Source organism: Triticum aestivum, chromosome 4A (assembly GCF_018294505.1).
Source record: "Triticum aestivum cultivar Chinese Spring chromosome 4A, IWGSC CS RefSeq v2.1, whole genome shotgun sequence".
NCBI classification, from domain to species: Eukaryota; Viridiplantae; Streptophyta; class Magnoliopsida; order Poales; family Poaceae; genus Triticum; species Triticum aestivum.
The window spans coordinates 660481861-660508163 of NC_057803.1; the positions used below are offsets into that span (position 1 = coordinate 660481861).

The window sequence follows — 26303 nt, forward strand, 5'->3', positions numbered from 1 at the left end:
ATCCACCGCTTTTGATGAGCTCAAATCTTTGCTTACTCATGCTCCGATTCTTGCTTTGCCCAACTTTGACAAAACTTTTGAGGTTCATTGTGATGCAAGTGGTACCGGAATTGGCGGAGTTTTGATGCAAGAAAAACGAGCCATTGCTTATTTTAGTGAAAAACTCTCCGGTGCTCAACTTAACTATCCCATCTATGACAAAGAATTGTATGCTTTAGTGCATGTGCTACATGTTTGGGAACATTACCTTAGACCTCATGAGTTTGTCATCCATACCGATCATGAAACTCTTAAGTACTTAAAAGGTCAAACTAAGTTGAACAAGCATCATGCCAAATGGAGTGAATTTATTGAATCTTTCCCATATGTGATCAAGTACATTAAGGGTAAGGAAAATGTAGTTGCGGATGCACTTTCACGCATATGCACACTTGTCATTAAACTTGAGTTGAATGTTATTGGCTTTAAGCACATAAAAGACTTGTATGCTAACGATCCATCTTTTGCTTCTCCTTATGCTAAGTGTTTGACACACACGTCTTGGGAACGATACTACATAAAGGATGATTATCTTATGAGAGCTAACAAACTTTGCATTCTCGGGTCTTCTCTTCATTTGCTCCTTTTGCAAGAGGCTCATGGAGGCGGACTCATGGGACACTTTGGACGCGACAAGACTTTTGCCACGCTCTCCAAGAACTACTTTTGGCCCAAGATGTTCCGCGACGTCTCATGCTTCACCAACCGTTGCTCTACATGTCGCAAAGCTAAGTCTAAAGCTCAATCCCATGGTCTTTACATGCCCCTTCCTATTCCTTATCAACCATGGGAAGACATTAGCATGGATTTTGTACTCGGTTTGCCTAGAACTCAAAATGGCAAGGATTCCGTCTTTGTTGTTGTGGACCGATTTTCTAAAATGGCACATTTCATTCCTTGCAACAAGATAGATGATGCTTCACATATTGCCAATCTCTTTTGTAGGGAAATCTTGCGACTTCATGGAGTGCCAAAGACGATTGTCTCGGACCGCGACATCAAGTTCTTGAGTTACTTTTGGAAGACCCTATGCACCAAGCTCGGAATCAAGCTCTTGTTCTCATCCGCATACCATCCTCAAACCGATGGCCAAACGGAGGTGACGAACCGGACTCTCTCCACTCTACTTCACGTGTTGATCAAGAAGAACATCAAGGAGTGGGAAGCATGTCTACCCATCGCCGAGTACGCCTACAACCGTGCAAGACATTCGACTACCAGCAAGTCCCCTTTTGAGGTCGTCTATGGCTTCAACCCGTTGTCACCATTGGACATTCTACCTCTTCCTCTACAAGAGCGCACCAACATGGATGCGAGTGCATGGGCAAGCTACATCAAGAAGATGCATGAGGATACAAGGCACACCATCGAGCGCCAAGTACAACGACTAGCGACCAAGCTCAACATTAACAAGCAACCCATGATATTGAATATTGGTGATCTCGTGTGGCTACACCTTCGCAAGGACCGCTTCCCCAATGAACGCAAGTCCAAGATTCTACCCCGAGCCGATGGACCCTTCAAGCTGCTAGCACGCTACAACGACAACGCCTACAAGATCGACCTACCATGAGGCAAGTACAATGTGAGCGACATCTTCAATGTCAAGGACCTCGCGCCATACCATGGAGATGAAGCTTTTGATCTGAGGTCAGATCTATACCAAGGGGGGGGGGGGATGATGCGGAGCATCCCTCGCTCATCCCCATGGACGTATCTACATCTCCCTCAACACCACTTGGACCCATGACAAGAGCGAGAGCGAAGGCTATCAAAGATAAGGTGAACTCGCTCCTCTCCAAACTCCCTCTTCCTTCTCACAAGACATGGCTACTACCTCATTTGGAAACTCTGTGTGATCAGGTACTTGGAGGAGATCCACGAGGCAGCTGCACCCAAGGGCCAAGACGGCGAGGACCCCAAGCGTGATGGACAAGAAGAAGAGCTGCTTTGGAAGCTACAGGTGTCGGACGACCGACCCAGTCCGGACGTCCGACGACTCCCAGGACACGGACAACCGAGCCCTCCGGACGTCCGGTACTTCATCACCCGAGCCAAATATACGGATGTCCGAGGAGGACCGGACGACCAGGGGACCAGCGACCGAGCCGAATATATGGAAGACCGACGGTCTTCGGACGTCCGGACCGTCCCGAAGCTCCGGACGACCGGCCCCCTCCGGACGTCCGATGCATCCCCGACAGAGCTGAATCTACGGAAGTCTGAGCCCTCCCGGACGTCCAGACCATCCCGAGCTTCCGGACGTCCGACGTCTTCCGGACGTCCGGCACCTGAGTGACCGCACCCACGGGCTGGAGCCTTTGTACCCCTTCACTTTGACTTCCATTTGCACTACGACTATAAATAGGTCTCTCCCACCTCCTAGCTAGGGTTAGCATTGGTTTAGCTCATATTTTGTGTGAGAGCCTTGCTCATCCACATGGTTACTTCTCCTTGGAGCTCACGACCTCTTCAGAGAAGAACCCCCAAGCGGATTCAAGACCCCTTCAAGGGAAGACAATCAAGACCTCCTTACGGATAAGAACGGTTCCCTTTGTATCCTCCCCTTGTTGATTTTGGATCATGTGTTACCTTATGCTTTCGGTGATCTAGCACTCGTGTGATTGATTACTTGTCGGTTGAGTGTTTCTCTCGTTTCCCCCCGTGATCCCCTTTGTTTTCTTCTGCTCGTTCTTCGTGTCTCCCCGTAGGATCCACTCCAAACGTGAAAGATCGGCCTCTAGGGTTCCGCCCTACATCAGGAATCTAAAACTGTCATTAGCCTGGTCCAAAACCTGAGAGAGCCATTAGCCTAGCCCAGGCAACATGAACAAGACACCTGGATGTTGCCTGGGGTGCTAATTCGTTGTCATGTACAAACAAAAGAAGGCAGACATGCTGTGACATGTTTTAATACTCCAACCAGGCATGGCCAGGAACCAAACAAGACTAGCCTGACGAGGCAAGAAAGTAGCACTTTCCCAGGCTAGGACCAGGCATCCCATTTTGTCAAGCACAATGCCGAGGACATGAGCCAAACAGCCTCTCAATCAAACTTCATCGACTACACAACGAGCTAGAACAAAACCTCATAAGTATGTGAAACATCTCACGAATCAATATCTTATCATGATATGTTTAATCAGATGATGAACTTTTATGCTAAACTTTTGTACTTATTTCAACTAACATAATATAGTTTCAATGAGCACAATTTTTCAATTATTTACCTATCATAGCTAAGGACATAATAATGTTGTTAATAGTAATTATAGTGAGAGTTTTTATACAATTGTAACGAATTTCAATGGAAATTTTGTTTCTCCTAAATTTAAATTTTATGGTGTAACAAAAGCCTTTTTGAATATTGCATAAATTATATAGTGTAATGTGTGTGGGTTCATATATATATATATATATATATATATATATATATATATATATATATATATATATATATATATATATATATATAGTATGTGTAGAGATTTGCAAACCATACACACTGCAAATATCTTAATAATAACTTATACTGTATTATTAGGTAAGCATATCTACGGAAACTTCTCGCGTATGAAAAATGTTTCTTGCAAGTTGGGTTCATTAATAATTTGTCAACATCTGCATGCTTTCTACTTGTATTGAAAATATCATCATTATTGAAATACTCAAAAGAATATAAAATATTGCAGACGTTATTTGCATGTATATGATCTGGTTATTTCATGTGCTCATCTAGATTGCATACTGTTTGACTTGGCGTATTCAAGAGCTTGTGCTAGTTGCTCAAGTAAAAGTTACACAATAATTTAACATACAAATTTTGATATCCTACAAGTGCACATGTCTAGTTGTAGTTGTTTTAGAAGTAGGAGTATCGATCCCCACAAAGAGCTGAAGGAATGGTTGTTTGCCTCTTGTAGAGGTTCTATGTTTATGCCGGCAAGTTGTCTTTAATTCTTCGCAAGAGTATTGTGACAATAAAATGGTGCAAGTGTTTATGAGGAAGAACTAGAGTGCACGAAAATTGTAATAAAGAAAAAGTGATGAAGATTAAGGAAACTGCAAATAGGGCTAAGGGTGTTCTCGAGGTTTCCCAATTCTCCACAATTGTATAAGAATAAGGAATGCTAAATATTTCATCATTGCACCATGTGTTTATCAAGGCAAGTCCAATAATAAGATATGTACTAATATTTTAGTCTCGTATCACACACAACCACCATCATCCATCCATAGTTGTCGTTGGAGTACCATGATGATCAAGGGTCTCCTCGTGGATGTAGCATAATGTATATGCGCCTCCATTATTTCCTTGCCAAATGTCTACTAAGGAGAGATGTAGTTTTTATCATGGCCGTATCTCTAACCTGCTTCGCAATGGCACTAGCATCCTTTAGATCCTGGAATGGCAAATATTATGCATTCGATGTTCACACATTATCATGAAGAACATTACCACAACCATACTACACAGATCAAATGTATTATTGCGTTCAAGTCATATACACAATAGGGTTCCTCCATATCCCTAAAAACTAGAGAGATTAATCATACATAAAGGCACAAGATATGAACGAGGTATCCATATGAATTATGAATGAATTATTAAGGTAATCCATGTGCGAATTCACAACAGGTTCAAGAATTGCAACGAAATGGAAAAGGGAGTCTAAGGTAATGGAATGGATGATGATGAAGGTGGCGGATCTAATATCTTGACCTTCATGCCGATCGCTCTATTTTATATGCATTTTTAGAGCTCATTCATTGCATATTATCTCCTTATATCACGTCCCATTAAGCCAACTACATGTCCATTATGCATGATTTCAAGTATTTTTTGTTTTCACTGCGAGCATTGCTTAATCTTTAGTCTTTGTTAGTTTTTATTAGTTTTCTTTTTTTATGTGTTTTGTAGGTCATGTGGAACTCCCATGGACTTGCACGATGACATGTTCTCAAACCAGAGGATTGTTAGGCACCAGACTTAGGCATTTTGGAGTGTCAGAAATGATATTTTTCCCGAAGTGCTCAAAATTAAGATATAATACCACATGTGCATCAGCGTCATTTTACTTGATTCCAACGAGCCCAAGAACTTCGGAGTTCTTATGAAGAAATGACGAGCATTTTACTACAGGGTCTAGAGCAAATGACGATGCGTGGTATGACTGTGTTGGGTTGTACCTGAAACTGTCTCCATCGTATCTACTTTTTCAAACACTGCTGCTCTTGTTTTGGACTCTAATTTGCATGATTCGAATGAAACTAACCCGGACGGATGTTGTTTTCAGCAGAACTACCATGTTGTTGTTTTTTGCAGAAATAAAAGTTCATTGAATCAGATGAAACTTTGCAGAGATTTTTTATTGAGTAAATAAAAATACTGGAACGAAGTTCTACGAGAGGGAACCCATCTGCTTCCCACAAGGCAACAGGACGCGCCCTAATGCCTTGTGTGACCCACGAGGCTCTGTTTGACCTAATTCCAAGCCTATAAATTCTGTCTTCCCAAGAAAAAAATCTACTCGACCCGGATCAAGGTCACTTGAGATCATATTCGACGTGTGCTCTCGGATTCGACCTTGTAGGTTCCTTCCCTGAAGCGTGCGACTCCTTAGGTTCAACTCGTCTTGGTCGATGGTTGGATCACATCCGACATGCTCGGTTGGTAGCAGCCTCTAGCAAAGAGGGCCAACCACCAAGCAAACAATGAAGCTGATTTGGCAAACCTATACGATGTGTCACATTTCTATTCCCTTTGCCACATAATATATGTTGTCGGGCTCAAGGCAAATTTGTCATCCTTGTTGTAGCCCGACCTCTTTCTCATTCAAGTGATGTCGAGCTATAAACTGGATTATCTCATAATCCTTGTTGCATGACCATGCTCTTCCAGGTCGGATCACATAAGGGGCCCAAAGTAGATCTCTCGGGATCAGAGGGGCAAATCCCATCTTGTTTGACCATGTCTCGCGGCATGGGTCTGGACAAGCCCAAAATCGACCTTTATAATTAACTAGTTATAGAGTAGCATTTGGCAGGACGGTCACCATCCCGAGCACATGCGACAGCTCGAGTTTTAGGACGCAAAACATGTATTGTACTAGAGACTTATAGATGACCTACCGTTGTGTCTCATGGTTGGGTCTGCCCAATCCGATATCCATCTGAGCTCCGATGCGGTCTCCCGTATCCAACCTCGGATTCGATCAAATCCATGTAGTCAAGTAGCATCCAATGCTACATGGCTAGTGAGAACAAGCCATCCATCGTATTGCATGCCGGTCTAGTCTGATTTGAGTCCAGACATCATTTTCCGACCAGAGACCTTTTAGAACGTATCATACAATGTAAGATCTCACAGACAAGTCACATACTTGCCAACATGCATCATTGGTTTGTTCAAGGACTATATTGATTCATATGCATCAGAAAATATCATCATACATGATTGCCTCTAGGGCATACCTCCAACATTCTCTGATTTGCACTAGAGTAAATCAAGTAGACATCGTATGCCCATAGCTCTAACGTGCCCCTCATGCTTAGGTTGTGGAAGCGGCTTAGTCAGCAGATTTGCAACATTTGCATCCTTGTAAATTTGGCATAAATTTACATCGCCACTCTTTACAATCTTTTGTATCAGGTGATATTTCTTATCTGCCTAGTATTGTGGTGATTCCTTGGCTCCTTGGCATGTGCAATTGCACCATCATGCTCATAAATCCAACCACAATGAATGAAACCGCAAGAAAGTATTGGAGCTCACTCGTGGGGAGATCTTGGCCCATACGGACATTGGCGGAGCGTCGTGGAGATGAAACTGGGCTACGACCCCCCCTTTCCAAAGTGATACTTTTTACTAGGTATACTTACTACTCTGGCCCAGCACCTCGTCTCTTCTTGTATGCGAGTCTACGCGTCCGCTGGCTCTCTCGTTCCCCAATCCCCACCCTCCATGCACCCTTGTCCGGCGTTGGCGACCTGATCCCGCGACGACAGCGGCGGCAGCTGATGCGCAAACTTTTATCCCCTTCTGCCGGCCGAGTCGTCAGCTTCTCGGTGGTTGGAGGCTGGGAGCAGACCGCCTGCAACCCTTGCAGCCATGCATACGACAGAGCACCACGAATTGAGATGTTTCTGTAACTTTAATGCCTAGCTGCATGGCAGCTCTGTCACAATTTTTCCTTTATAATTTTTCTGTTTAGGTAGCAATGGGAAACAACCGGAAGATGCAGTCTTTTTCTAGAAGAAAAGGGGATGAGAAAATAGATAAATCTCCTTTAGCTCCTGATGCTCTAGCGCTGGTGCCATATATGAATGAAAAATTATCAACTGAGCATGCCTTCTCCGTTAACAACCAGAGTGTGTTTTCTCCAGCTTAAGATTATCAAGTCAAGGCTGCGCAACACAATGGAAGATGATTGTTTTGCAGATAGTTTTGCTGCTACAAATAGAACAAGAAATTGCACAAAAAAATTGGTTGCGAAGATATAATCGCTGATTTCAAAAATAGGTAAAGTAGAAGACATATCTCACGTAGTGTGTGTTTTTCATGCATATTGTGTGCTTCTTGGTGAAGTTGGTCCCCTCTTGTATTTTGGTCACGCTCCGCCACTGCATACGGAAAGCTCTCATTGGAATGGTGATCGTGTCTGTGGTGATGGCCGAGAGGATGGGTGGTGGTGGTGATGGTGGCGGCGCCCAAAGGATGGTGGTGGTGATGGTGGCTGAGAGGACGGTGGTTGTGGTCGCGGTGATGATTTCTTCAGCGACCACTTCGTCTGAGCTCGTGCATGTCATTGGTTGACTCGATCCACAACATACACCTGTTATGTTTGTGGTGATTTTGGAACAAACTTTGTGTTTGAAATGATGCCTTTTGGATGAACTATGCATGTTTTAATTTAAAAATCGCGGTGATGTCACTATATGCTATGTATGTTTTAATCGCTTATGTTATGCATGTTTTTAATTTGAATATTTTCGTAATATATATTGTGAAGTGTTTGAAGTTCATGTGGCTAGGACTCAAAATATATACATTTTTTAATCCACTAAATTTAGGGGATCGACTAGGTGCGGTCATCTATAGAAGAGTAAAATTTTACTCCTCTAACTTTACTCAGCCGGACCCTCCTCTATTTTCGAGGGGATCGGTTAGAGTTGGCCTAAGCAGGACCAGGAGAAGGCGGAGGAACCAACAACGGAGACTTCTTTTGCCACTCTTCTGATGCGTCTCTAACCTGAAGGGATCAAATAACAATGCAGGCCGCACTGCCCCGTAGGCCCGTAGCTTCCATCCATCTAGGCATATATGTCAACACAAGACCCACCATCAGTTTATCCTGTTGTAATTTGGAGTGCACCATCTTTTATACATAACTCATGCCATTCTGGTGATCTATGACTCTGTCTGTGTACCTGGCACACTGCTGTAAATTAAGTTACTGCCCAACACCAAGTTCAGTCTTGCCGTTTTTCCTGTTGAAGATTGTTCAGTTTCTGAAGAACAAGTTCAAGTAATTTTAACTGTTCAGAAAGAAGAGCATTCGTTTTGGCTTATCATACATTCTGCCTGGGGGCCGTCTGTTGAACTCTGAATTTTCGGGAAAAAAAATCCTTGTTTGGGAGATTGTTCAGCTTTGCCTCACAAAAGCGAGCCTTTCTTTTGGTAGGCTGCACATCAGTTCTTAAAAGACGCTCCTTGCTTGTTTGGATTCTGCACCTTGCTCAAAGCAGCAAAGCAGAGTGTTCTTCAGTTCGCCTGGTGATACCAACATGTGTTGTTGTGATCTGCATTTTAGAGGTAGAATGCTGTTGTTCAGTCTTGGCCTACCTTCGGTTCAAGATTGTTGTTCGCCACATATGACAAGCAAGAGTTCAACAGAACGCACTATTATTTTGGTTTAGTTTCGGAGCACATTGAGTTCGGATGATTTTCACCACCCAACTTGGTCTGTGCCGTAGCACGATCGCTATAACTTACGCTGGAAAATTACCCTCTTTTGTGTTGAAGATTGTTTAAACCCTGAAGAACACAATTCAGAAAGAAGCACATTAACTTCAGCCTATTTATCATAGAGAGAAGTCCATATTTCAACCATGTACTGTCACACATGTCTAAGACTCAACTCTAAACCTTTAAACCGTCCAAGTTACAACCCTGAACTATCAAAACTTGTCAAGTTTCAACCCTACCCTCTCCTCAAACCAGTTTTTAATGAGTTGGAGTGGTTTTGACATGTTGACCGCCAGTCAGCTGCCACGCCACCCAGTATTTTGCTGAATAACGTATTTTGCTTGTATCTTTTATTAATTTGTTTGGCAGAAAAGTTTGAAACTTTCTCGGATGGATGAGATGATTTGAAACCATCACCGTTCACACGCAGGCGCCCTCCTTAGTACCTTTGGTTTTCGCCTAGCACCGCCACGAACTGACACTTACTCCCTCCGTTCCTAAATATTTGTCTTTCTAGAGATTTCAACAAGTGACTACATACGGAGCAAAATGAGTGGATCTACACTCTAAAATATGTATATATACATCCGTATGTGATAATCCATTTGGAATATTTAAAAAGACAAATATTTAGGAACGGAGGAAGTAGATGTGTAGCTGGTCGCTAGGACCCTTTAATAAACTAAATCAATGTTTTTGAAAATAAAAAAGAGTAAAATGCATCCGAAGTCACTGTTTTTGCTCCATCTGCTCACTTCAGTCACCGTACTTAGGGATACATGCAATACAGTCACTATATACGACAAGACGTGATTATACGGTCACTGTAGCACGTATTGAGCTCGTACACCGCCCCTTTTGACCAGTCTGCACATTCCACGTCATATGGCCCACTTGCATGCGGGGGGATTGTGCAAAAACGACAAGTCTTTTATCCCCTCCCCTTCTCCACCCGCTCTCTGTTCCCCTCCCCTTCTCCAAATCCCTAGCTCCCCTGCTCTCTTTCGCCCTCCCCATCTCCAGCCGCCGCTGCCGCCGCGTCAGTTGCCCACCGCCGCCGCCGCGGCCGCCATGTCCGTGAGCTCGGCGATGTCATCTCTCGGCGGCCGGGCTGTGGAGGTCCCTCTCATCCGATGCCCTCATTGCCGCACGCGGGTGAAGTTCTACCTGTCCAACACAGACAAGCATGAGGGTTGGGTGTTCTACAAGTGCATCAATGTAAGATCTTCATCCTCATGTTGTGTTTTTGTTGGATCTGTTGGTGTGCTTAAGTTTTTCTTTTTCGTGGTGTACCTAGGGTCCTTGTGGTTTCTGGCACTGGGAGTTGGAGTATATTGTGTATCTTGTTGAGCATCGTTTCCTCAATGGGAATGAAGCAGTGGATGCAATTGGCGCTGCAGAGGATAGGAGGGAACAGCTCCTTCGAGAAAGGGAAGAAAGGGCTAGGCTTGCAGGCATTGCAGCTGGGATATATGACAGGAGGCCTTCAGGCAGTCCCATGACCAAGCAGCAGGCAGATGCTCTTTTATGTTTAGGTAGAGAGATGCTTCTGGTTTTGAAGGCAATGATGGGATCATTCTTATTGCTGTGTGTCATGTTTGGTATCTCCCTTCTGAAGAAATGATGTGACTCAAACTTGGTCAGGATGTAATGTAGTTGTTATGTAGGTTGCAAAACTCTTTTGGTCAGTATGTAATGGTTGGTCAGTATGTAATGGTTTGGTCAAACCTCTTTTGGGGATGATGTAGTGGCTTTGAAAGGAAGCTAGTAATGATTTGTGACTTGTGTTAACTTTTGTCTTAACTGATTGCTGTTCATTTGAAAGTTAAATGATGGATGTTAGTTAACATTCAATAATGCTGGCTAAAGTGTGGTTGTTGTGCTTGATGATGACCAAGAAAGTGTACTCATCAGCAAATATTAAGTTGCTAAAACTAGTGTTGTTCACAGCTTGTGGTGACCAGCAAATACAAGATAGCCAACAAGTTGTAGCTGAAAGGTGAGAAGAACACCATGCAAGGAAACTTAGTAGCAAATATTTTGATACTAGTTCAAAGAAGCTCATTGCACAATGGCTCTAGTCATTGAAGTGTAATTCATGATCAACATTTGATCCAAACTCACAAACTGACATCAGTATGGATCAAATGTTACATCCTGAGTGACCAAAAGACAACATTGCAAGTTTGACATAAAGATAGAAGAGTACTCAAGATAGAACTACATCCTGAGTCACACAAAAGACACCATATCATTCGAACACAGCCCAGCATTGGTATGTTCACCTGAAAACATCAAACATAGATGTTCTCTTGGCTTTGTTAGGCAGCACTTGGTCTTCCTGAACCTTTCTCTTACCACCAGCAACATCTTTTCTTCTCATCTCCTCCTTCTTTGCAACTTCTCTTTCTGCAGCAGCAGCTAGTCTTTCTGCTTCTCTCTCTGCAGCAGCAGCTTGTCTATCAGCCTCTCTCTGTGCAACAACAGCTTGTCTATCAGCCTCTCTCTGTGCAGCAGCAGCCTGCCTCTCTGCAAGTTTCTTTGCAGCTACTGCTTCCTTGTCAGCCTTCTTTTTAGCTTCCTGTTTTTCTTTGTTCTCAGCTGAAATGGCCTTCATTGTCTCTGCAATTATCTTCTTTGTCTCTTGTGCTGCCTTCTTATTTAGTTCAGCTTCTTCTCTCCTCATCATCATCCTCAGAACGGTTGGAATCCAAGCTGTTGTCATGGTCCAAATATAGACTGAAAGAGTTATGACCAAGAGACAAAAATGTCAGCATCTGATCAGTGTCTGCATCTCCTCTGATCTCTCTCAATCCATTTTGCGTGATTGACAGTATAGGAATCAGGTAGTACACTTTCAATCTGCCTGCCATTTCCCACCCAATCTCTTCCACTATGTTCTCAACCACAAGTGGAGACCATGTCACTTCATCAAGTTCATCATACCAGACAACATGAGCATTCACATAAGAACGGTTGCTACCACGGCCAAGGAAATATCCTCCATGGTTGATCTGAACTGAATTTTTTTTGCTCCGTGTGCCTTGTAAAAATAAAACATTTACACAAGGATCAGAAACATCGACAAGGCACCACCTTTACACCCTTAAACCCATTCTCCGAAACCCCCAAATCAGAACACTAAACCCTAGCGGAATCAGAAGTCCAGTGCGGCCGGTCCTATGCAACTAACCCAAAATTAATGATGTCCAAGCCCTACTCTGATCCAAATAGGTACAAATTCGTCACAATCAAGAACAAATATAAAACCCTACTCTGAACCCCCAAATCCCGCGCAAAACCCTAGCGTACGAAAATATGGACTCCAATGCGAGGAACCCTAGAACCAACTGAAGATTTCTTATGCCCAGACGAGATATTGGAGATTAACAACCCAAAAATCCAAGAAGAAAGGGAAATTTTGGGACTTACTGTACTTTGGGGGCGGCGCGCCGTCAGGGCGACGAACTGGTGCCATCGCCGCCACGCCTATGCGCACCCCCGACGAACAGGGGTTAACGAACCGCGCGTCTCCACCCTCGCCGGCGCGTCCGATGCCAATGAGCCGGTGCGCTGCGACGATCGCCTCCCTCTCTTCTGCGCCGCTTCCTCTGCTTCGGTGGTAACGAAGACGAACAGGCAAGGGGATTTGATCCATTTCCAATGACACGGGGGGTTTTGTGCAAAATGGTCGCGCGGACGGCCGCTCCCTGCCACCTGGCGCGGTTGATTGGTCAACACGGGGTCAAGGGGCGGTGTACGAGCTCAATACGTGCTACAGTGACCGTATAATCACGTCTTGTCGTATATAGTGACCATATTGCATGTATCCCTAAGTACGGTGACTGAAGTGAGCAGATGGAGCAAAAACAGTGACTTCCGATGCATTTTACTCAATAAAAAACATGAGTTTAAACCCTGGTAGTTACACGGTCCAGTTTGGCCAGATTTGCAAGAAGAGAGGCAAATACCCACAAAGAACAAGAAAAATAATAATGGTATCAGGACAAATTGCTTGGTCAACACATTTTTTTTGCGGGTGGTTGGTCAACACACCTTGACCGGTCAGAAACAATGCGGAGGGCAAAAGTGAGCAACAATTTAGGTCCTCTTTGATTCGTAGGATTCTTATTTTGTTTGTACCAGTTCATGGCACGAACCGGTACTAAAGATTCACACTGAACCGGTACTAAAGGTCTCCTCCCGCCTAGTCATTTGAACCGGCACTAATGGACGCATTAGTGCCGGCTCATACGCAAACCGGTATTAATGTTTCTCATATTTGACCCTTTTTCTACTAGTGGAACTATGATTCTCCTCTAGTTTGATAGTTCTTGTTGTTTTGGACAACGCCATAAACATAGCTTTGACTATAAATTTCTATCAAAATATATAAAATCAACAAATATATAAATCTTGCTACTGTACAATACTTTTTAATATTAGGGTTTTTACCTCTATTCCTTTGATTCAAAGGAATTCCTTAGGATTTTTGGAGGGTTTCTTTGAAGTTTTCCCTACATTGGTTTTTTGATTCATAGGATTGAGGGGGTGTTTGTTTCCAGGGACTTTTTGGTGTAGGGACTAGAAAAAGTCCCTAACAAACCAAACAGGATGAGACTTTTTTGGGACTTTTTTGGGACTCCTTGAGAGTCTTTTTCAAAAAGTCCCAGGGACTAGAAAAAGTTCTAGGACTAGAGAAACAAACACCACCTGAATCCTATAGGAGTTTTTACTATGGAAAAATAAGACTACATTTCATTGGAAATTTAGCATCCACTCCAATCTCTTTTCTCACTTCCTTTGTTTTTTCTGTGGCATCAAAGATCAAACACTATGTGCTAATTCTATGGCATTCAAGTGGGCATGCCACTCCAATCCTTTATTTTTTTCTACTCACGTGTTTTGAGTTTCAGGCAACTATGATTGAGCACACCTGCACTCTGCTATCAATCCCACAAAAGCTGTAAGCCATTCTTTGTTCTTCTTGACCAATAATATCATCCTTGTGAATATTTTTGTGACCAATAATATCATCCTTGTGAATATTTTATTTTATATAAATGCATCACGTTTTTAATATAGATACAAACTTAACAAACAAATTATAGAACATTAATCACTGGTAACAAGGAAACCAACATGTTATCCAAAATCTTTATTGCGTCATGTATGAACAGACATCCAGCCCCAAGTTCAACTATATGAACAATCATTTTGATCATTTGATGTAGCAGAGTGCAAGACAAGATATCCAGGCTGAACCTAGGAAGCACATTGGTACCCAAAAATTATACATTTAGACGCAAACATTTGTCCAGTCAGGCACCTACAGTTTAATTCGGAGAAGATTTGACAGACTGTACGCCAAATAGTTACAAAACTCAGTGCATTTGCGTTCAAACAACGCTGTAGTTGCAAAGATAATACAACGTGCAGACGATATGTCCAGCCTTGTAGCACGATCCATCAGGATGCTTGATTATGTCACTACATGCATAGCAGTGCCCCGGATCCTGATTTTGCCTGATAAGAGAGTTTCGAGGCTGATCATAACGTCCACCTGCAAAGTTAACGATGAGTTATCTAAGCAATTCCGCAGAAGAAGAAAACAAAGCATGAACTAAGATGTAAATATACATACATAGTTGGTTGCTTTCATCCAGGAAGCGGAAGCAAGTAAGAACCATAGCATTGAGACGCCGGCCAACCTGATGCAACTCCGCAAACACAAGTACCTTCCCATCATGCTTCTTTGGGCCATTCTTGGCCTTGGCATAGAAGTTCACATGGGCGTAGATTTCAGAGTCCTCCCAAATAGCACCACCATCAATTGCCTCAACAAGAGCATATTTAACCTAAACAAATGTACAACAAAGCGTTTAGTCCGAAGCATCCTAGGCTTAGCCAAGGAATGCTATGGTAATCAAAAACGAGCTGAGACTAAAATGGTACATTACAAGTCAGTATTTACAATAGTGTAATAGGTGTACACACAAACTAATGAAGGATTATTGACCATCTTAGTACCATAACATTCGCAAAAAGGCCCACGTTTGTTCTTTCTGTTTCAAGAGCAGCAACTAGATCCTTGATGTTAATATTACAAATAAGTCCACCACCTGACTTAGTCTCACCATGTAATTAAGCAACACTGAGAAAACCTCCACTGAGATCTCTTTTTGCCCTGACTGTCTACACGAAATAAAGCTAGCATTAACGTCTATGCTAGTTTGATACAAGTGAAGAGAAAATGGCTTAATACTATGACGGCAAAATAATATATTGTGCAGGCAAGAATTCCCAATACGAGTGGATAAGACATTTACTAGTCTCTGAGCTATATTACAATGCCAATGAATTTGAAGGCATTTGGTTTTTGGCCGATGAAATCCTATTAATTATATACGCCAAGGAATTTGAAGACATTTTACTAGTCTCTCTAACTCTATGCCGATAATAAGCAAGTGGTAGGGCTAAATTGAGGAAATAGCTGCTTAGAAAACCACAATGACAAATATTTGCAAGGAAGTAGCTTTTCTACAGCAACATCCATACTAGACTATGAGACACCTTTACCTAACTCATTCAGGTAACAGTGTGTCACAAACTCTATTCATTGGATTTATAAACAAGAATTATAGTTACAGCAACCACATTCGTTCCTTCCCCTGTCATCAATTTGGCATAAAAAAAATCTAAGAATCCATGTTCAGTCCAATCTAAAGAAGTTTAAAACTAATCTATGATCATGTCTCCGAAAGATAATAATATTTGGATTATATCAGCAAGAAAAAAATTTATGTGAACCAGCAATCTCTGCTAATCTGTTCTCCATATGACTCCCTTTTGACTATATAGCAATAAAGGAAAACACAAAATCTAAAATTTCATTTCTATAGTTGGCAGGTTCTGTAAGCAGAATGTATAACTTTTAAAACTTCAGTTGCATAAATCTCAGGCCACAAAATGTCTTACATGCAACTAGAACCTACCCAATTCACCAGTTGTATAGTTCATTATCTGCAGCTAAAAGTATTTCTCTACTCATTTATGCAGCTATTGACCAGAATAACCATATTCAAGCCATTATTGGTCCCCAAAAATCTTGAGAGGTTACTTTTGTGTCTGGTATTGGTAACAAGTGTCAAGCCCCAGCAAACTCATTCACAGAAACTAGCCCCAGTTTTTCCTCTTAACATGTGCCATATTTTCTACGTGCAACATTCAGAAGTAATGCTCAAGTAAATAGCATTGCTGCTATTATCAAAGCCTACGGGTGGAGGGAAGTTGTGCCCATCTACGAGGAGCGAGGACACAGATTATAGGTTATCATGCCATACCTGGCTGATACCCATCAAGAATTTGGGCTTCCATCCCTTACCATATTGCAATCTCTACATCATCAAACAATGACCAAATTGAGCAAAAACTCTAAAAGTTAATGATGATGAAAAAAGGGCTCTACACTGTTCGTTCTCAAGCAGTATTGGTTATGTTCTTTTCTTGGTGGCCAAAGATGCAGGAATGGAAAGTGAACCATATGCATGGGCCGTCCATTGTGACAGATGGTATAGCGAATCATGTCAGTTGCAAGGGTGATGAACGGTGTGTTGCATGTGAAGTTCTACGCGCTAAAGTCACAGCACCTCAATGACTACACTGCAAGATGGATTGATAGGCTCAAACTAGAGACAACCCGTACAACCCACCTCCTCAATCAATCATTTTTTATCTGCAGGTTATGATACCATTTGAGCAACAGCACAACCAACAGAAAAGTTTGGCATTACTGATAAAAAATCTCAGAATGATCACAGGAAAAATTCAACATGTCTGGGAACTTAGGGTACTTCTAAAGTAGGCCACGAAATTTTATATGCGATCTTGCATAACCAATTCAGAGGCCTAAGTGCTGATTTTGACCTTGCAACAGGGAGCAATCATTTTTTTTATACATTCCAGATAATAAATATAGTCTGAACATGTTGGAAATAAAGAGATAAGCCTTTGAACTCTATACCACATTTTAGTCCTGCAACTTGGCCAGGAAAATCAAATGTAGTGCCAAAAGGTTGATAAATTCAGACTAATGGGAAGAAGCTCTGAATTGGTGTTACATGGTGTACGTACTAAGAAGCCGACTATTGCTTATCCTGAGTTTATCAAGGCACAAAGAAATCCTTTAACCAATGCCATTAAAGCTACTGGATATGTTATTGACATATTTGAAAAGGCCAACTACGGTTAGAGATATTCATCGCAACCATCACAGAATGGAAACAACAAGCTAACAAATAAATCACCAGCCTGCATACTTTTTGAAATTTGTAAACTTTCTTTCAAAAGGGAGCAGTGAAAGAAAGAAATCCCTTTCATTAGATGGTTTTTTAACTTTCTCAAGTCGGCCTCTTGCAGGAAAGAAGATTAACAGAACAGTTATTACCTTGTTGTTTTTGTTTTTGTTGTAACGCTTCAGAGCGAGTTCAGCAAATCGATTTGTTTGCTTCTCGTGAGCATCTTTATCCACTTCTAAATTAGGATTACGATTACGCCCAGTTTTCGCCACAGCATCCATAAAATCATCTACCAATGCATCATATGCAAAATCTTTGCTTTCAGTGTTGAGGACAGGATCTTCATATTTGAAACTGGGTTCCCTGTTCAAATAATTGGTTTAGGACAACATATTTTTTTCCCTTAGAAGGGGGGAAAAAGCTAACCTGTCACACAGCAATGGCGAGAATGAAATATATTGGTTCCTATACTATATATGTATCCAACAGCCCAACACAGGTTCTAAAATGTAGATACCTTCTAAAGATCCCTGAACCATCAGAGGAACCAGGTGCTGAATAAAGGCAATCTGGAGATCATGTTACAGCAGTTAAAAAGATGCCCGTCTGTTCATATCATAATTCAAACAAAATTGCACCTAAATCTAACTTTGAAGTCATACCTGGGGTCATATCCTGATCATCATCATGTAAACCTCTCTGTCTATATTGTTCAACCTCACGGGCGTAACTGCATGTATCCGAAAGCATATGAACTCGGAACTCAAAGGCAAACAAGGGCCTAGTCCCGAAAGAAATCAAAGTAACAGAACTCTACCTTGGACTTGACGGGCTCGTATAGCCATCATCCCATGGAGACATTTCCATGGGCAATGGCAACTGTGGCTTCCCTCTTGGCGACGGGCGGTGTTGGACACTTGAGCTTCTTCCGCCATGGTGGCGTGGACTGAAGGCCCTCTTGTTACTGCCGAGATGGCGGTGCGCTCTATGACAGCTTGATGGGTAGGCCAGCTCTGGAGGCCATCAACAATTGGTCAAAACATGGTCATGTCAATTTGTGAATGAAGATTGGGTCACCTTGGTTGTTCTGATACTGACCATGATCATACTGGCATCTGCTTCCAGTACCCGCATCGTCATCATCGGACCAGTGCCTGCTGCCTCCCAAAACAGAGGAAACATTAGAGCACTGCGACCAATCCAACCAAGGTGCAATGCCTCGCATCCTATCAGCACAGCACTGCACGGCCATACCCGCCGACTGAAGAGCCCTTGCGTGCGCCTTCCGGCGGGCATCGCTTGGAAGACGACGGCAGTGATTCGGATCCCCTGCACGGCGAGTGGAAGCAGGGGCTGCTCTCGTCACGAGCGCGGTGGTACTGGTGCTCGCCGTACCTTCCCCCTTGTGTGGATGGGAGAAGCGGCGACGGCTCGGGCGAAATGTCGGGCCATCGCCGTGGCCAGAGGGGCCTCCGGGAAGGGGTTCCGCGACTCATGTGGCGATCGGGCGCCGTCACGACGCTGGAAGACTCCACGCCGTATCCAGCGCGAGGGTCGTGCGGCGGCGGCGGAGGAGGCATGGATGCCGAGAAGCCGCAGAGAAGCGGTTGTGCGAACAAGGGGGTGTTGTGTGGCCGCGGGGGAGTGTCGATGAGGCGGCGATGGTCGAGCACGGGCGGCCGTGGCCGAGAAGATCCGGCCGTACGGGGGCCCTGGCCGTCTAGGGTTTGAACTCCGGTGGCAAGTGTGAGGCGGAGGGGAGGGGAGGGGAGGGTAGGGGAAAGAATTTCGGGCCGGGCTTCTCAAACAGAGGTGGCCAAATGGGGCCATGCTAGCCAGCCCGGCCCGATAGCCCGTAGGCACGGCACGACGCAGGCTGAACAGGCCCTGACAGGGCGTTCCCGCGCATATCAGCAGTTGGTACTTGGTACTCTCGCTTTAGAATTTTTTTCGTCCCACCTCCCATGATTTTTTAGATACCTCCTCCCACCTTTGCTGATTTTTTCCGTAGATTTTCTTCGTCCCCCCTCCCCCCCTCCCCCCCACTTCATCGGTTTATTTTCGCGTCACCCTCTCACACAACGAAAGAAATCTGAACAGATCAGAACTTTTCATACTGGCGCAAGTTATTTAATAATGTAGAATCAATCACGAACAATCTCTAAAAATCAAATCTAAGTTAATTAACCTTACCTTAAATCTCTCAATCACATTAATTAGAAAACAAATAATTGATTTTCAGAAAATCACTCAATCACATTAACCTTACCTTAACTCACGGATGGTAATCAATCTCCAAACAAAGGAAACAATACATCGAGGGAGCAGTAAATAAACTCTCTTTCTTATGACATGTATATGATCTTCCCTTCCCTCTCCGTTGTCAAGCGTTCTTGATTCTCGAGGCCGATGCTTGGGTTGCATCACTGGGTCGCGACGGTACGTGAGGATGAGGACGGCGAGGCCGGGTGCCGCGGCACCGCGTTGGCCACGACCGGTGAAGGGGGCGAAGAATGGCGGCTTCACTGGCCCTGGCCGTGGCCGTGGCCCTGTGAGTTGGTGCGGTGGAAGCGACACTTGAAGGACCCCGCATGGGTGGCCGGCGCGTAGACGCACTTGGAAGCGGGCCCGTGGCCCGCGCCGGACTGCGCCGACGCCGACCCGGGCCACCTCCTCCGCGTATTCTTGGAGCTATGGCTGGCCAATTTACATGAAATTAATTCTCTCAGTTGTGATGGCAAACATAATACACATTATCCATATCGTTATGCACTAGCGTGTGTGTGTGTGAAATAGATGGATTATGGTCCCGTATCCAATAAGATGGATATGTGTGTGTGTTAGAGAGAGAGAGAGAGGAAAAGGAAGAGAGAGTGAGGAAGAGGGAGGGAGAGAGTGTGTGTGAGGATTTGATGGTAAAAAAGGTCGTCAATGTCACTTGATATGCATGAGAATATTAATACTGAACTCTTAAAGTTAATGTGGCCCCGTTGCAACGCACGGGCGTTCTTCTAATAGGGAGGTAAGCCAACAGACAATATAGACATTTGGTTTTATATGGTGCATAGAAATGCTATGTTAGCTTATATGAAGAAAAAGGCGATGTACGGATTAAACGTAGAACTCTAGTTTACATATATTTGAGTACAAACTTCATGATGTCTATCGAAGAGAGTAGCATGCTAATGAAGCGTTTTTGCCGTCTATTAGATTGGTTGTCACTTTGATGTGGCATACTGTTTAAAATTAGGATTTTATTTTACCCATATGCAATATTTTTTTCCCGACTTAAATTATAGTGGTTAGTACTATATTTAATATTTGGGCCTCCTCCTCTTCGGGTCGAGGTTTTCACCTTATTTGCCCGACCTATGGGCCAGTCCTGCCCCGGCCACACTTAGTGGTTTGATGCTTGGGCGAAGCAGAGCCGCCTGCCGGGAGCTGCCGCAATGTGCATGCCACCGGCGGACGCTTCGGGGATCGCACTGAAGACGCTGAGTAGCACGTGCCGAAGCCGGCAATGTCCGACATGTTCTCCCTTCACGACGAATCAACTCAACATCCCGCTAGATTTCCCGTCAATAAATCTCAAGGAGGTCGAGGTTGAGGTGCGGGAAGGCTCCTTTTCCTCGCCGCATCATCGGCGACCATGTCATCCTCGATGCACCTTTGGTCCTAGCAACATCAAGGACCTCCTGCTAGAAATGCTCGCCATCGAGCATGCGCAACATCGTCGCCTTCTTTCAGACATGGTGCTCATGGCACGTCGAGATCGACCCGTCGCTAGTGAGGCCCCTATAGCGGAAGGAGCGAACGCTTAGCATGCCATCGGTCTTGACTCCAGCACCGACGTAGTGATCATCGGGCAACAGAGACAACGTTTTTTGAATTAGTTCTTGGTAGCCCTCCGGCGGTCTATGAGCGACGCCAAGCACAACCAGCCGGTGAGCATTGGAGCAATGTAAAACACGATATGAAGGTACCATTCAAAGGGAAAGCAGTTACATAGTGCCAGGGGCGGAGAAGCCAGGCCCACGTATGGTATCATTGATGCCAGCTTGAGGTTGAAGCCTCGCGGCGTGAAGGGGGCGCCCTCTTGAGGCAAAATTGATATTTTTGACCTGTGGATGAAATCATTTTACAAAATGAACTGCCCCTAAAAAAATTCACTCGGCTGATCTTTTTGAGTGGCGCCCGACACGAAGGCGCCACACTATATTGTGCAGCGTCTGACTGACAGGCACTGCACGCCTAGCCAGCGTCGCCCCCGGGTGATCTGAAAAATTACTAAGTCAGTGTGCAACACCTGAGAGCTAGGCGCTACACTGTATAGTGTGGCGCCTAATTCTTAGGCGCTGCACATTGACATAGTAATTTTTAGTAATATTTAGCGCCTATCAGTCAAGCGTTGCACAGTGTAGTGTGGCGCCTTCGTGTCGGGTGCCACTCAAAAAGGTCAGCTGAGTGAAATTCTTTTAGAAACAGTTCATTTTATGAAATGATTTCATTTAGAGGTCAAAATTGTCAAATGCCTCCTCTCTTGAGCCATGCGGCGCTGGCAGCAGAAGGCCTAAAACGTCGAAAGGGGTGGTGGGGTGGAGTATAGCGTGTTGTCCTCGCCCCGCCCTTGCAAGTCAGTTCTTCAACAGAGAGACGATCGTCACTCGTTCAGTGGCAGCCATGGCAGCACGAAAGTTGCGGGTTCCAGTACCGATGTTTCTTGTTCATTTCCCCAAATTAGTGGAAATAGGATTTGTACTGGATGGTAACGCGCACCTTGCCGTGCTGTCTTTTTACCTATAGTATTAAGATTAATGTTAGTAAATGCTTAGATTTTTTTTCTGTAATACTTCTAGACTTCGAGCAATACAAATCTGAGCATCACTCTAATATTGCCGACTCTAGATAGTATAGCATCTCTAATTTTCAGATTGCACTCCCATATGTGTGATGTGAAGCTTCTTCTCACCGTTATGTTACATCCTATTATCAAGCCGTGGCCTTCGATCGTTTCATGCATTATAAATGACGTGAAGCTTCCCAAAAGTTTGGTGATATTAAATTGACTCATGTTATTATGTTACATCCTATTATCAAGCCGTGGCCTTTTAGAGGTTGGGCATTAGACTTCATTGTAGAAATCCATCCTTCTTCTTCAAAAGGATGTCAGTTCGTGTTGGTGGCAATTTATTATTTCATTAAATGTTCTAAAGCAATACCTCTCAAAAATATGTCACATTAGTATGGAGGTTTGGAATTCCTCAAACATTAACTATGGATCAAGGTTTATCTTACAACTTAAAGTTTCTCAACTCCTCTCTAAATTATGCCCAAGCCAATGGACAAGCTGAGTTAAATATTAATCAAGCTCATCAAGAAGAAGATTGAGGATAATCCAAGGAGGTGGAATGAGTTATTATCCAAGGCTTTTGGGGTGCATACAATCTCAAGGCATGGTGCTACAAAAAGTAACACCATATGAATTCGTGTATGGTCAGAAGACGTTTTCCCATGGAGGTAAATTAATGCTTTGAGGTTAACTAGGCAAATGATTTATCGACGAGGGACTTTTATACCTTAATGTTGGACAATCTCGATGAAGTTACAGATAGACGTCTGACTGCTTTGAAGGCCATAGAGAGGGACAAGTTGACGGTGGAAAGAGCTTGCAATAAAAATGTCAAGTTAAAGAAATTTCAAGTTGTTGACCTCATGTGGAAGGTAATTCTCCCAATTGGTTTGAAAGATAGAAAATTTTGGAATTGGTCTTTGAGATGGGAAGGGCTTTTTAAGATTACGCGCGTAGTTCCTAGAAACTTATTCTTTCTGGAATCTATAAAAGGGACAGTGTTACCTCGAGCTCTCAATGGAACATGTTTAAAGAAGTACCACCCAAGCGTGTGGGAATAAGCATACGTGGCAATGGTTCAAGATGGAATTTTGACATCGTCCTTAGAACAAACTAATGCAAATATGTTTTTTGGCACCCTAGATGTGCCCAAAGAAACAAGTGAGGGTGGGGGATGAGTTGACATCAGATCTTGGCATAAAAAAATTATAATTTAAGATGGTCTCAAATGAAAAAGTTCTCAACATCCACTAATAGAAAAAGGGCCATTTGGAACCGGGACTAAAGGGTCGGTACTAAGGCCCCCCTCCTCCCTTAGTCCCGGTTCTTATACGAACCGGGACTAAAGGCCCTCCATGTGGCTGCTATCTGGAGCTCCACCTTTAGTCCCGGTTGGTAAAGAAATTTTTCGAAATTATTTTTTCCGATTTTTTAATATATTTTTTTGATTTTCAAATTTCTGAATTATTTTACAACTTAATCTCTAATCACCCCTCATCACTGCTTAATTTAACCTCTAATCTCTAGTCACCCCTCATCATTCCAAATCATCTAACTTCCCGGTCGATCACCCATCCTCTCACTACTGCAGCCTGAGCACGCTTAACTTCTAGATTCTATTCCTCCTCGTTTCCAAGTCTGCACTTGTTGTTTTCTTGACAATAATAAGATGTCAATCCTATTAACCCTCAGGAGTTTAGCTTGAGCATGAAGTCACACGTTTTACTGTTTGAGTTTGAAACTATTATTCTAAAAAACAATAATTATTTAGTAACACTAATATTTCTTGAGTAAGTAGTTTGACCACAGTTTGACCAGATTTGACCAAAATCCAAAAAATGAAATAATTATTAAGTAACACTAATATTCTTGAATAATTATGTAGTAACACTAATACTTCTTGCATAAGTAGTTTGACCGGATTTAACCAAAATTAAGAAAACTGAAATTTGAGCATAACTTTTTTCTTTTAGAATTTGAGGATTCTAAAAATTTGCAAATAGGCCATAGGCAGTCAAAATCGGATGCGGATTTTTGTGCTAAACATTTTGATATATTATACATTTTTCCCGACAACGTATGAAAAAGTTATAGCCGTTTTACTTTTTCATGACACTTGTGCAAAACATGTCCAAATTTAAGCTTTTTAATTTTTCTAACTAGTAGATATAGTAATATAACTACATTTAGAAGGATTTTATTTTTTGAAGTTTTTATCATTTTCTTTTGTTTTTTTCAAAACTGAAATGGCGATAAAGGGGGGGGGGGGGGTAGAGTTTGAGAAATGGGCCCTTTAGTCCCGGTTTGAGACACGAACCGGGGCTAAAGGGTGCGATGCCCTTTAGTCCTGGTTTGAGACACGAGCCGGGACTAAAGGGTTTGAGACAAGGAAGTGTTGTGAAGACTGGAGGTGGCCCAACACCAACAGAGCCTGCATCTGTTGCCAAAGCATAATAGGTAACAACGTGGACTGAAGGTTATATGTAAATTCAGAAGGTGGATGGTTTGCATAACTTGACACGGACCTGTACCTTTGTTAGGATAGTAAATGTTGATCTATGTAGTAATACTGTAGAAGTTGGGCCATCTAAGCCATTCTGCTCATTGTATGTAGGGCCTAATTGTGTATTTGTTGGGCTATAATATAGACATGTGCTTACATTCAAAACGGAAATTTTCGAATTAAAAAAAAACGGAATATAACATATGCACGCCTTCGAAAAATGTTGTTCGGTTTCATTTCCGTTTCCGCATAGAAAATTTCGTCTCCGTTTCTCTTCTGTAAATTTCCATTTTCACTTTCTTTTTTCCTCTGCGTTTCATTTTTCCGTCTAAAAAGCGGAAAAGTTTCCACTGCATTTTCATCCCTATCTCATCGATCAAATATCTTATGTAAATCAATTGCTCCATCGCTTCTATCTCACTTGAGTTATACCAGTAACATTCTAGCATCATGTCTAGCTCTCACGAAGCTTCTCAAGCTCTGATCCATCCAACACACCACCTACTTAAACTTTCTGGCTGATCAATCCATTTCGTCGTTGCTTTTACTTATATCAGCGTCAAGCTGTGATCCATCCAACACACCACCTACTTACACTTTCTGGCTGATCAACATCCACTCCGTCGTTGCTTTTACTTATACCAGCGTCAGTCCAAGTTGTGTGAAAAGCAAGATCCAGATCCTTCCCTTCCCTTGGAGACGAGGCAGCACAGAAAGACAAAATGCGACTTATATAGGTGAGGGAGTCCCCTCCTAACAGGCTAGTCTTTTTTGGGGAGTGGGCCCAAGTACTCTCATACATCGGTGTTGCTCCCCGGTTGGACCTTGTTGACGCACGGGGGTGAAAATGCAGGTTAGTGGACCCGGATTGTCTAACATATCTCATAATTTTACTTGTTCAGGATATCCCAGCAGGCACCGTTGGTAAAGCTCATCATGATGTTTGGCAACTAGTTCGTGCACTGCGTGGAGGTGGCACTCACCCTCAAGGGGGACGGGGGGGGGGGGGGCAGCGACCGCTCATGAGTCATTAATTATGTGTAATGATATGGATTTTTGCAACTATTATAGTTTCTATTAATTTATGTTCAGACATGTGTTTGGTATGTCTAATTTGAGCTTATATTGCCCCTATATTTTTCAAAAATATAGCATAGAAAAACCAAATAAAATGAAAGATAAGGACGGCGGCTTCCATAGCCCTCCATATGGCCAATGGCGATCTGCACATCATATGGCGGATGGCAATCACGAATTGCTAAAGTTGCTCTAAGTGACTAGAGGTAGCATATCATCTCCTTTTATATCCCAACTTAGTTTTGTGAAGATGGATTATATATGTCGGTCTTGTGTATTGCTTCGGGCGGCCAACAAAGCTTTGCATATATGCCGATGTCATTGCTTATACCATGCATGATGCATCATCATAGATAGATACAAGCAGTGTATGTACTTAATTATGTTATCCGCCTGACCAGCTCATCTTATCGATATACTAGTATATCTTACGTAAATCATGTGAAAGTAAAACGAGAGAGAGGAGCAAATGATGGAACAGTTGTTTCATTAATTGAACATTGGGGTATTTATACCCTTGTTACAAGGCGGTTACAAAGGAGGCGGTTGCCAAACATGACCGCCGACATT

General features: G+C 43.1%; 1 protein-coding gene across 2 annotated transcripts; it reads right to left on the bottom strand.

Annotated features, from left to right (window-relative positions):
* Positions 1-14152: 14152 nt before the first annotated feature.
* LOC123087937 (uncharacterized) lies at positions 14153-19062 on the bottom strand. 2 transcript variants are annotated; one of them, XM_044510055.1, is made up of 8 exons: positions 18559-19062; positions 18403-18458; positions 18122-18317; positions 17967-18034; positions 17822-17873; positions 17454-17667; positions 14652-14865; positions 14153-14570 (listed from the first exon to the last, which is right to left on the bottom strand). In XM_044510055.1, exons 1-8 carry the CDS (start codon positions 18882-18884, stop codon positions 14407-14409), a joined length of 1290 nt encoding a protein of 429 aa, XP_044365990.1. In that variant the 5' UTR covers positions 18885-19062; the 3' UTR covers positions 14153-14406. The 2 variants fall into 2 exon arrangements, with proteins under 2 accessions (XP_044365990.1, XP_044365988.1); XM_044510053.1 differs by having other exon boundaries at positions 18403-18461.
* Positions 19063-26303: the final 7241 nt, after the last annotated feature.